At 46.4% G+C, this 14,546-nt stretch overlaps 1 protein-coding gene across 2 annotated transcripts in view; it reads right to left on the reverse strand.

Moving 5' to 3' along the window:
* Positions 1-14,546, reverse strand: part of LOC146053259 (uncharacterized) — a 185,275-nt gene that overhangs the window by 19,751 nt on the left and 150,978 nt on the right. For both annotated transcript variants that reach the window (XM_083167962.1, XM_083167963.1), the window contains one exon: positions 8,295-8,336. In XM_083167962.1, the coding sequence (XP_083024088.1) occupies positions 8,295-8,336 (42 nt within the window). The remainder of the gene's footprint in view (positions 1-8,294; positions 8,337-14,546) is intronic.

The following is a 14,546-nucleotide window of genomic DNA, read 5'->3' on the forward strand; positions in this document are numbered from 1 at the left end:
GGCTGCGCACCTCCTCCAGCTCTCCTGCGCTGGCCGCTGCTTCCAGAATCCAGAACACAGCCGCGGCTACAGGAAAATGGCCGCCGGCCTCCTGCACTAAGGATATGTCCTCAGTGCAGGGGGCCGGCGGCCATTTTCCTGTGGTCGCGGCCGTGTTCTGGAAGACGCGGCCAGCGCAGGAGAGCTGGAGGAAGTGCGCCGCGCGGCCCGCAGCAGGTGGCTGGGTAAGCGGCCTGGGGGGCACATGGCACCCTGCCCCCCGGCCCAGCCCGCCCCTGCTCTAAGGCCTTGTTAAGGAGCCCATACACGCTGCGATGCGGGCTGTGCGATGTGTGCTTTGAGGTGCGCACTCCCGCGGCACCTCATCGCACAGTTCATGCTGCACATACTTTTTGTACTTAGTTTTGATTGCATCGCATGCACAACGCATGCACAGGGCATGCGATGCGTGCTAGTTAAGCACGGAACGCACGCCCGTATCAGGACGTGTATGGGCGGCATTAGACTCATTATCCGCTTCCCATGCGAAGCCACAGGACTCTCCTGGCATTAACAGAGATAGCGGACACCTTAGAAGCCATTTGAAGGGCCTCTTCCTCAGCTTCCAAGACATATTCAGCTGCCGCCTTCAACTTTTCAGCAAGAAGCAAGACTCCTAGATCTGCGTGCACCATTGTACACAAGCTGCCTGCCCATACAATCATGGCTTTTGAAACCCATGCAGAAGCTATAAGAGGCCTGGCAGTGACTCCCACCCCCTCAAACATAGCTTTAAGGTTTCCTTCAAGCTTCTTTTCCAAGGGGTCCTTAAAAGCCGCACCCCCTTGTACAGGGAGCACTGTAGCTTTTGAAAGTCTGGCTACCGAGGCGTCCACCAAAGGAACCTTTTCCCAGAGATTAACATGCTCCTCAGGCATAGGATAAAGACTTAAAAACCATTTAGGCATCTGGAGTCTTTTATTGGGCGTTTTCCAAGCCCCCTCCAAAAGATCCTGTAAACCTTCATCTGACGGGAACAGCCTCTCTACGCTGCCTTTTAAACACCCCTTTAAAAAGGAGTCTTGTCCTCATCTGACAAGCTTAAGGCCTGTTTCACAGCAGAAATTAAGTCCTCCACCCCGGGGGCCAAGGCATCATCAATATCATCACCCTGCTCCCAGGTAATATCAGAAGTACACTCCCCCTCCTCACCTGAATCATTTGGCAACAGGGGAACTGAATAAGACTGTCCGGAAGTCCCTTCAGCATCATTGTCAAACCTATCCAGCAGTGCATTAAACCCGCTGATACCTTTTGCAGTATCCTGCATTACCTGCAGAAAACCAGGATCTGCTTGTGTTAAATGCAAGGAGCCCGAGGAATGTTGAGAGGATGACAAAGGTCTAGGAGAAGAAACCAAAACATATCTCTACTTATCCAATAACTGCACTAAGGCATTAACCGACCTGCCTAAGGCAATGGCCCACACAGGTTCTGTCTGCTCTACCCTCTGAGTTACATTACCCACGGGTCTCACAGCTGGGCACAATCCCTCTTTGGTCGCCTGTTCAGGGGTAATCTGAAGTGCACAATTACTGCACACGCTCAATGTGTAAAGGGCTCCCTCCCTCAAAGCTACAGACTGTTGCTCTGTCATGATTTAAACAAACTCCCACAGTGCACAATTTCAGGCGCTTAGTACTGAGAGAATATATTGCAGCACTTATCTGTCTGTAGCTCCAGAATCTTCCTCCAGAATGTAGGGGGTAGCGCTGCCCAGGAGAATCAAACACTCAACCAGAAACAGCGCTTCAGCTCCGCAGTCAGCGTCTCCCAAAGCGGCGCCAAGCAGAGTGAGGGAAGAGACCATCTGTCCCTGCTACAGCGGGGTCCGTGGATATTGGTGCTAAAACTACCCCCAGTAGCCGCTCCCATCTGCTGATCCTCCTATTCCCAGTGTCTCCCCTCCGAATGGGGACCACTTGGAATCGCCCGCAGGCCCTGTGACAAGCTGCTGTCTTTTTGTATAAAGAGCTCAGCTTGCAAACCCTGTTAAAATGGCCGCCGCCATAACAGAGCGCCTGTCCCCCATGATCCTCTTCTGTGTGAAGCCGGTTCAGGGACACTCCGGAGCCCAGGCAGCCTCTTAATAGAAGCTGTCAGCGCCGCACAGAGCGACCAGACAGCGTCTCCTCTGTGCGCAGGGAGCTGACAGGACGCGCTTCTGCCAGCCCCTGCAGCGCTGGCAGTGTGAGGATTCTAATAGAATCCTCAACACTGCTTCCTATCTAAATAAGAGTAAAATTAATCAAATAAAAAACACTTAACTATCTCTAATCTTCGGCTGCACAGCAGCCCTTCAGCATACCAGGACCATTGAAAGAGAAAAGATTGTTTACCCCTATGGGAGCATGTGAACATTTTTATGGTGCATGCACCAGATCAAGTGCATACTTTCCTATTATCTAATTATTTTGGCCCGGGTCAGTTTACAAAGAGTGTGGTGGGGTCGTTAACGATGGGCAGGAGTGTAAATCATTAACAATATTCAGTGTACAGACCTTTTTTCTTTTTAAACTAAAGATATTGCTCAGAAGGGCCGTCTCATCCAGTATGTATGGGACGTTAGTCATATACTGTATATGTGGATTTGCTTCATATCATGCAGACATTCTACCTGAGGAATGGGGATATTTGGACGCTTGGGAAGGGACCATTACTAGTAACATATTGCATGGAATTAGGAATGCACATTTATCTATGTTACAATGTAAATAGCCTGATGGAGTGTTTGTTCTAATAGTGACTAAAGGAACACGGACTATACAGGCACATATGTAGTACATACATGTAGTTCAGGATTCACCAACGCAGTTACTGCAGTGTCTGGGTATAGAGCCAAGACTCGTTGTTTTTGGAAGAGAAGGTATTACATTCAGACTTATGTATATATATATATACAGATGGAGCGCCTCTCAGCCAGTGCCGGGACTCGCCAGAATGCCCCCGTTGGCGATCAGACTGCCGGACCCCAGCTAAATGCGAGCGGCAAGAGAGACAGAGAGAGAGAGAGCGCAAGAGCGAGAGAGATATGCTATAAAACTACGCTTTTTGTAAACTACTTCCAGGCTCTAGAACCGCAGCAGCAGCAGGACTCGGGAGATCCAAACCGGGTTTTCCTAGTATGTATTGGGAATCACTGGCTGATTAGCAGCACCTGGTGCTTCCTGTGATATGTGTGTTCAAGACAGAAGCTTGGTGTTCCCAATGGCAGTTAGTGCCTGGGCAATAGGCTTGCGGGGGTCCGCGGATGATGTTAGGGATTCTCTGGAAGTACCCTTATTGGGAGTACTGCCATGCTGTAACTTAACAAATTCCAATCTGTTATCCTGGAATGCTGTCTATCTGCTGAGAATAAAGAACCAGACTTCATCTTTAACCGGTGTATGTGATTTTTTGTCACAATATACATACATACATACATACTGTACATACATACACATATATATATATATATATATACATACATACATACACTGTGTATATATATATATATATATATATATATATATATATACATACATACATACATACATACACACACACACACACACACACACACACACACACACACAACTCCACTTCTGCCGGCACTCCAATATAATAATACACAGTTTGCTTATGGTACCAGAAAGCATAAACACATATAACTACAATCCTGGTCACAGGAATAAACGGCACTCATAAAGCTGATGACATTTTCAACATATATTAAGGAATGGCAGGAGAACGTTTCGGGGTATGAGCCCCGTCCTCAGCTCCGACCTACAGCAAACAAATAGTGTACAATACATACATTTATACTCACAAGTCGCTTTGCCTGGCCCGGGAGCCGCCGCACGCACTGTCTCACCAACCAGAAAACGTCATCACCTGCATCCGGCGTGACCAACAAGCTGCGTTGCTAAGCAACCGCTAGCTTGCGTATCATCACTCGGAAGCACAGTGACACGCATACCCCGGCAGGGAGCAGACACGTGTAGCTGCATCCTCAGGGCCAGCCTCTAACAACTAAAAAACAGCCAGTAAAAGTCGAAGCCGCCCACCCGCCGGGGCAAGCAAAACCAAAGAAATAAGGTGAAACCCTCCGCGAACCAAGAAACAGCCATAATCAACTTGTCTACCTGTACTCTAACCTCGGATGAGGTACGAGTTCTCAATAAAGGCCTCTCATTCATTCCAACTAATGGCCATGATCCATTCCTTTGGAAAAGAGATGAGCATAATGCGAAAACTATGATTAAAGGAACATTTTCAACACCATCCAGAGACTGGTGTTACTGATCCACTAAGTGGCTTTTTGCAAACAAAATCTAAATCAGTCTTTGATCCTGTGTCTTCCAATGCTTCGATTAGGACTTTTGGACGTTTGTTGGACCAATCTGTGTCAAAATATGTCTCTGCTCCTGCTAAAATTAATAAAAATCTTTCCCCTGCAGAATCAGTAGCTCTCTGCAGTCTGTCAAAGTATGACGACATAGTGATCTGTCCCGCCGACAAAGGCGGGGCTATCGTTGTACAGAACTTGACAGACTACAGAAAAGAATTGTAGTCAGTTAGCAGATATACAGGTTTATTAAAAATTAGACAACAATATGACACCACTGAATCAGCGGGAATTACATACCCTGCTGTCACAAGCAGTGAAAGATGGTAAGATCTCTTCAAAGGTATTCAAGGCAGTGTACAATGAATGGCCACTAGTACCAGTATTATACTCCTTGCTAAAAATGCACAAAAATGCTAATGCCCCCCCCCCAGGAAGACCTATCATCGCAGCGCGCAACTCGTTATATCAACCTGTGGTGCAGTTGCTTGATGCAATGTTACAACCTCTGTTATCACGTAAGCAATCCTTCCTGAAGGATACCACAAGTTTTTTGCAATTACTAGGCAGGATCAGTGAAGTGCCGGCTGGCACTCTTATGGTATGCCTCAATGTGTGTGGCCTCTACACCTCCATCCCACATGGAGGTGGGTTGGAGGCTATGCATTCTTTTGTTAGTGAACATCTTCATCCCTCTCTTCTCGAACATGAACTATTTCTAAAACTATTGGAACTTACTTCTTTTTATTTGACGGAGCGTATTATCTCCAACTTCGTGGATGCGCTATGGGGTCTGCTGTGGCTCTGTTGTTTACGAATGTGTTCATTTTCAGGGCAGGAGGAAACCCCTTTTCTCAAGAGACCTGAAATTAGTCGACATCTGCTAGTCTACACCAGTTACATAGATGACATTTTTATTCTATGGACGGGTGGACAAGAATTACTCTCCCAGTTGTTATCAGAGATCAATGCTGGTGATTCCACAATTAAACACACTGCTTCTGTTAGTCAAGATAGCAGTCATTTCCTGGATGTTGCTATTAGCATCAAGGATAACAGGATCCTAACAGATGTTTTTTTTCAAAGATGTGGATAGAAATACATTTTTGATGGCCTCAAGCCATCATCCTCCGGCATTGAAACGCGGGTTGCCGCTATCACAGATGATGGATGTCTCTAGGATTATGAGTGATGCTACTCATATTGAATCTCGTCTCAATGATCTTATTTGTGTGTAGAGGATATGATCGTGCTTTATTAGAGACACAGAAAAACAAGGTACTGAATATGCCCAGGGCACAATTGTTCATCCCCAGAGTACGTAATCCATCAGCTGTATTACCATGGTCTAGTGAATTTTCTGTCAGCAGCCCTATAATCAGACATGCTACTAATGCATTATGGCCGATTGTAAAAACCGACCCGGACCTACCGGTATTTAGTGCAATTAGACCATTGGCGGCCTTCAAAAGGGGAGCCAATCTCAGGTATACAGGACATAACTGAAATGGGCATCCCGAGACCGGTGAACACATACTTTAAACCTCCGGGATGCTACAGCTGTTTCTCATGTGCCACCTGCAAACATATGGTACCATGCAGACAATTTAAGCACCCAGACTCTGTTAAAATGTTTGATATAAGATCTGTCCTTACTTGCAGGACTTCCATTGTGGTATACGTGATTGTCTGTCCGTGTGGGCTCTACTACATTGGACAGACCACGCGTCCTTTTCGTGACCGAATGGCGATGCACAGGTCCGATATCAGTCTGTCTAACTCAGGCAGGTTGATAGACCGTCCAGTAGCACGCCATTTTAAAATCAAAAATCACCCCATGTCTTCCTTGAAATACTTTGTCATTGACCATGTTAAAGAAACCATGAGGGCAGATGACAGGGCAAAGAAGTTACTAATCCTTGAATCCAAATGGATCTTCAAATTGGGTACCATCAGGCCAGATGGACTCAATGATAAATTGAATTGGAATAGTTTAATGTAAAATGTATATCTGTATACTTTCTACATGCTTTCATGCTGTTTATATGGTTGATGTCTCATGCTGTAATTCTTTGTGTAGAATTCATTTTTTATGTTTTGGTTTTATACATCAGCGCATTGAGAATAGAGTGCCCAGATTTACAAGTGTGAGCAGGACGGAAGCGGGATTGAAGGTGAGACTGAGATGAGTACTACACTCTTTCATACTGCAGCCTCCTATTCCCTGCACCGCACTCACAGGTAAGATCTGGTGCAGTTTCTCTGCGCTGTTGTATATTTGTTTTAGTTGTTAGAGGCTGTCCCTGAGGATGCGGCTACACGTGTCTGCTCCCCGCCGGGGTATGCGTGTCACTGTGCTTCCGAGTGATGATACGCAAGCTAGCGGTTGCTTAGCAACGCAGCTTGTTGGTCACGCCGGATGCAGGTGATGACTTTTTCCGGTTGGTGAGACAGTGCGTGCGGCGGCTTCCGGGCCAGGCAAAGCGACTTGTGAGTATAAAGGTATGTATTGTACACTGTTTGTTTGCTGTAGGTCGGAGCTGAGGACGGGGCTCATACCCCGAAACGTTCTCCTGCCATTCCTTAATATATGTTAAAAATTTCATCAGTCTTATGAGTGCCGTTTATTCCTGTGACCAGGATTGGAGATTATATATATATATATATATATATATATATATATATATATATATATATATATATATATATATATTAGTGGTGGGCAACGATTAAAATTTTTAATCGCGATTAATCTCATGAAATTTTTGCGATTAACTGCGATTAATCGCGCTGTTAGGCACATAAGTGCCGCTTACCTAAAATCTCCTTGCCAGGGGTTCCATGCTCGTTGCCAAGGGGGATTGCCACAGTGCCAAATACACATATGCCCCCACAGTGCCAGATATGCCCCTACAGTGCCAGAGACACATATGCCCCCCACAGTGCCAGAGACACATATGCCCCGACAGTGCCAGAGACACATATGCAGGTAATTCCATTGTCTTACATGACAACTATTGTATACAGTACAAAGTCTGGGGACATATATTGTTGCAGGACTGATGCATTTATATAGAGTGTACTATTGCAGGGCTGATGCATTTATATAGGGTATACTGTATACATAATATGCTGTCTTTCATTCCAACCCCCCTTTAAAGTGATTATTCTAAAGCATGGCATTTGTGTACTCTGCAGTGTACACAAACAAAATCAGTTCTGTAATGCACTCACAAAAGGGGCGTTTGTCCTCCTTGCAGCAGGTCCTAGCAGCAAGAGCAGCAGCCTAGTCCATCTGTATTTTCAACTCTCCTGCCGCTGGACGGCCACAAACCAATAGGAGCTTGTGATCTGGCAGCCGCTCCTGATTGGCTGTCAGACCGCGAGCTCCTATTGGCTCGCGGCCGTCCAGACAAGGGGAATTGATAATATTACTGATGGAGGGGAGCAGGGCAGGGACCGGGTCACCACCAGGCTGCTGCTACTGTTTTCACTTAAAGGTAGAGACTAGATCTAGCCGGGCAGCGCGCACAGACAGCGCTCTCTGCCCGGCTGTCAATTATTTAAGAAAACCGGTACATTCGGTACAGGTTGAATTTGCCGGTACAGACCGTTAAAAAACGGTACTGTACCGGCAAATTCGGTACTGTTGGAGGGTATGCGTTTCCCGGTACCCCAGCCCCGTTCCCCACTCCCTGCCGCTCCAGTGATCCCCCCTCCCCCCGCGCATTAACTGCGTTAATTTTTTTAATCGCAGTTAATGTGCTGGCGCGTTAACGCGATATTAACGCGTTAACGTGCCCAACACTAATATATATATATATATACATACATACATACATACATACATACACACACACATACATACACATACATACATACATACATACATACATACATACATACATACACTGTACACTGTACTTACCTCTAAATGGAAATCTTGCTGTGAGATTCTCCTTTGATTTTGCTGGAGAGAACAAATAGAAGATACAGGTATATCATTACTGTCTTATAAAGTGTATATAGCATTATATAATATCATTACATATTATTATGGTCTGTTTAGATTTACATTTAAATAAGACATTCGATAAATAGATTTTCCCAAGCAAACCTTAAGGAGATGAGGAATTGTACAGTAGCTATGGTGGGGCACATATCAATGTCACATAGCCTAGATCAGTGGTTCTCAACCTCAGTCCTCAAGGACCCCCAACAGTGCATGTTTTACAGGTCTCCACACAGAATCACAGGTGCTATAATTAGCTCCACCTGTGGATGGTTTAAAATGTGTCAGTGACTAATGAGTGCACCTGTGCACCTGCCGGGTGACCTGGAAAATGTGCACTGTTGGGGGGGTGGTCCTGAGGACCGAGGTTGAGAACCACTGGCCTAGATGGTGTATGTAGTAGAGGGCTGTTACTTTATGGTAATAGGAGAAAGGGTGAAAACCGTGTTACCAACAAATGATGCGAATGCGCCTGATGTATGTATTGTCTCTGCCGCACCTTTACCTGATCTCTCAGTGTGTAACTGACAACAGACCCATAGGAGATATGGGGGAATCTATACAGCGATTGTGTAAGATTGTGTGCGCACAGTGGTAGCCTAGGGGTGCACCCCAACACCTCATACTGCATGAGAGGGAGATGGGACGGACCTGGGGGACCAGAGGTATGGTAGCAGAGGTATGAGGAGTCGGAGAGGGAGATGGGACGGACCCGGGGGAGGAGGACCAGAGGTATGGTAGCAGAGGTATAAGGAGTCGGAGAGGGAGATGGAGAGACCTGGGGGAGGAGGACCAGAGGTATGGTAGCAGAGGTATGAGGAGTCGGAGAGGGAGATGGGATGGACCTGGAGGACCAGAGGTATGGTAGCAGAGGTATGAGCAGTCGGAGAGGGAGATGGGATGGACCTGGAGGACAAGAGGTATGGTAGCAGAGGTATGAGGAGTCGGAGAGGGAGATGGGAGGGACCTGGGGGACCAGAGGTATGGTAGCAGAGGTATGAGCAGTCGGAGAGGGAGATGGGACGGACCCGGGGGAGGAGGACCAGAGGTATGGTAGCAGAGGTATGAGGAGTCGGAGAGGGAGATGGGAGGGACCTGGGGGACCAGAGGTATGGTAGCAGAGGTATGAGGAGTCGGAGAGGGAGATGGGACGGACCTGGGGGACCAGAGGTATGGTAGCAGAGGTATGAGGAGTCGGAGAGGGAGATGGGACGGACCTGGGGGACCAGAGGAATGGTATCAGAGGTATGAGGAGTCGGAGAGGGAGATGGCAGGGACCTGGGGGAGGAGGACCAGATGTAAGGTAGCAGAGGTATGAGGAGTCAGAGAGAGAGATGGGACGGACCTGGGGGACCAGAGGAATGGTAGCAGAGGTATGAGGAGTCAGAGAGGGAGATGGGACAAACCTTGGAGAGGAGGACCAGAGGTATGAGGAGTCGGAGAGGGAGATGGAACGGACCTGGGGGACCAGAGGTATGGTAGCAGAGGTATGAGGAATCGTAGAGGGAGATGGGACAGACCTGGGGGACCAGAGGAATGGTATCAGAGGTATGAGGAGTCGGAGAGGGAGATGGCAGGGACCTGGGGGAGGAGGACCAGAGGTAAGGTAGCAGAGGTATGAGGAGTCGGAGAGAGAGATGGGACGGACCTGGGGGACCAGAGGAATGGTAGCAGAGGTATGAGGAGTCGGATAGGGAGATGGGACGGACCTGGGAGAGGAGGACCAGAGGTATGGTAGCAGAGGTATAAGGATTAGGAGAGGGAGATGGGACGGACCTAGGAGAGGAGAACCAGAGGTATGAGGAGTCGGAGAGGGAGATGGGACAGACCTGGGGGACCAGAGGAATGGTAGCAGAGGTATGAGGAGTCGGAGAGGGAGATGGGACAAACCTGGGAGAGGAGGACCAGAGGTATGAGGAGTCGGAGAGGGAGATGGGACGGACCTGGGGGACCAGAGGTATGGTAGCAGAGGTATGAGGAGTCTAAGAGGGAGATGGGACAGACCTGGGGGACCAGAGGAATGGTATCAGAGGTATGAGGAGTTGGAGAGGGAGATGGCAGGGACCTGGGGGAGGAGGACCAGAGGTAAGGTAGCAGAGGTATGAGGAGTCGGAGAGAGAGATGGGACGGACCTGGGGGACCAGAGGAATGGTAGCAGAGGTATGAGGAGTCGGAGAGGGAGATGGGACGGACCTGGGAGAGGAGGACCAGAGGTATGGTAGCAGAGGTATGAGGAGTCGGAGAGGGAGATGGGACGGACCTGGGAGAGGAGGACCAGAGGTATGGTAGCAGAGGTATGAGGAGTCGGAGAGGGAGATGGGACGGAACTGGGAGTGGAGGACAGAGGTATGGTAGCAGAGGTATGAGGAGTCGGAGAGGGAGATGGGAAGGACCTGGGAGAGGAGGACCAGAGGTAAGGTAGCAGAGGTATGAGGAGTCGGAGAGAGAGATGGGACGGACCTGGGGGACCAGTGGAATGGTAGCAGAGGTATGAGGAGTCAGAGATGGAGATGGGACGGACCTAGGGGACCAGAGGAATGGTATCAGAGGTATGAGGAGTCGGAAAGGGAGATGGCAGGGACCTGGGGGAGGAGGACCAGAGGTAAGGTAGCAGAGGTATGAGGAGTCGGAGAGGGAGATGGGATGGACCTGGGGGACCAGAGGAATGGTAGCAGAGGAATGAGGAGTCGGAGAGGGAGATGGGACGGACCCGGGGGACCAGAGGTATGGTAGCAGAGATATGAGGAGTCGGAGAGGGAGATGGGATGGACCTGGGGGACCAGAGGAATGGTAGCAGAGGTATGAGGAGTCGGAGAGGGAGATGGGACGGACCCGGGGGACCAGAGGTATGGTAGCAGAGGTATGAGGAGTCGGAAAGGGAGATGGCAGGGACCTGGGGAGGAGGACCAGAGGTAAGGTAGCAGAGGTATGAGGAGTCGGAGAGGGAGATGGGACGGACCCGGAGGACCAGAGGTATGGTAGCAGAGATATGAGGAGTCGGAGAGGGAGATGGGATGGACCTGGGGGACCAGAGGAATGGTAGCAGAGGTATGAGGAGTCGGAGAGGGAGATGGGACGGACCCGGGGGACCAGAGGTATGGTAGCAGAGGTATGAGGAGTCAGGGTCAGCGCTTACAGTGGTGTTGGGGAGGTGGGGGCACTCATTTCCCTCTGCTGCCTAATTCCACCCCTTCCCTATTCGAATTAGGCAGAGCCAGGGCCAGTGGCAGAGTTCATGGTAACAACTAGTGGTGTAGCTAGGTGCCGCGGTGCCCGGAGCAAGAGCATGTTTCGCACCCCCCCCCCCCCCAATTTGTAGTAGGTGAGGCTCCTGCACAGTGAAAAGTGGGCACGGCACAACATAATACCACACACTTAATGCCCATTGCACATTTTAGCAAACTTTGCAATGCCAATTACACATAAAGCCACACATGATGCCCATTACATACTATATAACACACCGTAATGCACATTACATACTATAGAACACCTCAATGCCCATTACATACTATATAAAACACTGTAATGCCCATTACATACTATATAACACACCGTAATGCCCATTACATACTATATAACACACCGTAATGCCCATTACATACTATATAACACACCACAATGCCCATTACATACTATATAACACACCGCAATGCCCATTACATACTATTTAACACACTGTAATGCCCATTACATACTATATAACACACCGCAATGCCCATTACATACTATATAACACACCGCAATGCCCATTACATACTATATAACACACCGCAATGCCCATTACATACTATATAACACACCGCAATGCCCATTACATACTATATAACACACCGTAATGCCCATTACATACTATATAACACACCGCAATGCCCATTACATACTATATAACACACCGTAATGCCCATTACATACTATATAACACACCGTAATGCCCATTACATACTATATAACACACCGTAGTGTCCACTACATACTATATAACACACCGTAGTGTCCACTACATACTATATAACACACCGTAATGCCCATTACATACTATATAACACACCGTAGTGTCCACTACATACTATATAACACACCGTGATGCCCATTACATACTATATAACACACCGTAATGCCCATTACATACTATATAACACACCGTAATGCCCATTACATACTATATAACACACCGTAATGCCCATTACATACTATATAACACACCGTTATGCCCATTACATACTATATAACACACCGTAATGCCCATTACATACTATATAACACACCGTAATGCCCATTACATACTATATAACACACCGTGATGCCCATTACATACTATATAACACACCGTTGTGTCCACTACATACTATATAACACACCGTTATGCCCATTACATACTATATAACACACCGTAATGCCCATTACATACTATATAACACACCGTAATGCCCATGACATACTATATAACACACCGTAATGCCCATGACATACTATATAACACACCGTAATGCCCATGACATACTATATAACACACCGCAATGCCCATGACATACTATATAACACACCGAAATGCCCATTACATACTATATAACACACCGTAATGCCCATTACATACTATATAACACAACGTTGTGTCCACTACATACTATATAACACACCGTTATGCCCATTACATACTATATAACACACCGTAATGCCCATTACATACTATATAACACACCGTAATGCCCATTACATACTATATAACACACCGTAATGCCCATTACATACTATATAACACACCGTATTGCCCATTACATACTATATAACACACCGTAATGCCCATTACATACTATATAACACACCGTTGTGTCCACTACATACTATATAACACACCGTTATGCCCATTACATACTATATAACACACCGTAATGCCCATTACATACTATATAACACACAGCAATGCCCATTACATACTATATAACACACTGTAATGCCCATTACATACTATATAACACACCGTAATGCCCATTATATACTATATAACACACTGTAATGCCCATTACATACTATATAACACACCGTAATGCCCATTACATACTATATAACACACCGTAATGTCCATTATATACTATATAACACACTGTAATGCCCATTACATACTATATAACACACCGTAATGCCCATTACATACTATATAACACACCGTAATGTCCATTATATACTATATAACACACCGTAATGCCCTTCACATACTATATAACACACCGTAATGCCCATTACATACTATATAACACACCGTAATGCCCATTACATACTATATAACACACCGTAATGCCCATTACATACTATATAACACACCGTAATGCCCATTACATACTATATAACACACCGCAATGCCCATTACATACTATATAACACACCGCAATGCCCATTACATACTATATAACACACCATAATGCCCATCACATACTATATAACACACCGTAATGCCCATTACATAATATATAACAAACCGGAATGCCCATTACATACCATATAACACACCGTAATGCCCATTACATACTATATAACACACCGTAATGCCCATTACATACTATATAACACACTGTAATGGCCATTACATACTATATAACACACCGTAATGCCCATTACATACTATATAACACACTGTAATGGCCATTACATACTATATAACACACCGTAATGCCCATTACATACTATATAACACACCGTAATGACCATTACATACTATATAACACACCGTAATGCCCATTACATACTATATAACACTCCGTAATGCCCATTACATACTATATAACACACCGTAATGCCCATGACATACTATATAACACACCGTAATGCCAATTACATACTATATAACACACCGTAATGCATATTACATACTATATAACACACCGTAATGCCCATTACATACTATATAACACTCCGTAATGCCCATTACATACTATATAACACACCGTAATGCCCATTACATACTATATAACACAGCGTAATGCCCATTACATACTATATAACACACCGTAATGCCCATCACATACTATATAACACTCCGCAATGCCCATTACATACTATATAACACACCGCAATGCCCATTACATACTATATAACACACCGTAATGCCCATTACATACTATATAACACAGCGTAATGCCCATTACATACTATATAACACAGCGTAATGCC

Source organism: Crinia signifera, unplaced genomic scaffold (genome assembly GCF_055691185.1).
Source record: "Crinia signifera unplaced genomic scaffold, ASM5569118v1 HAP2_SCAFFOLD_132, whole genome shotgun sequence".
NCBI lineage: Eukaryota > Metazoa > Chordata > Amphibia > Anura > Myobatrachidae > Crinia > Crinia signifera.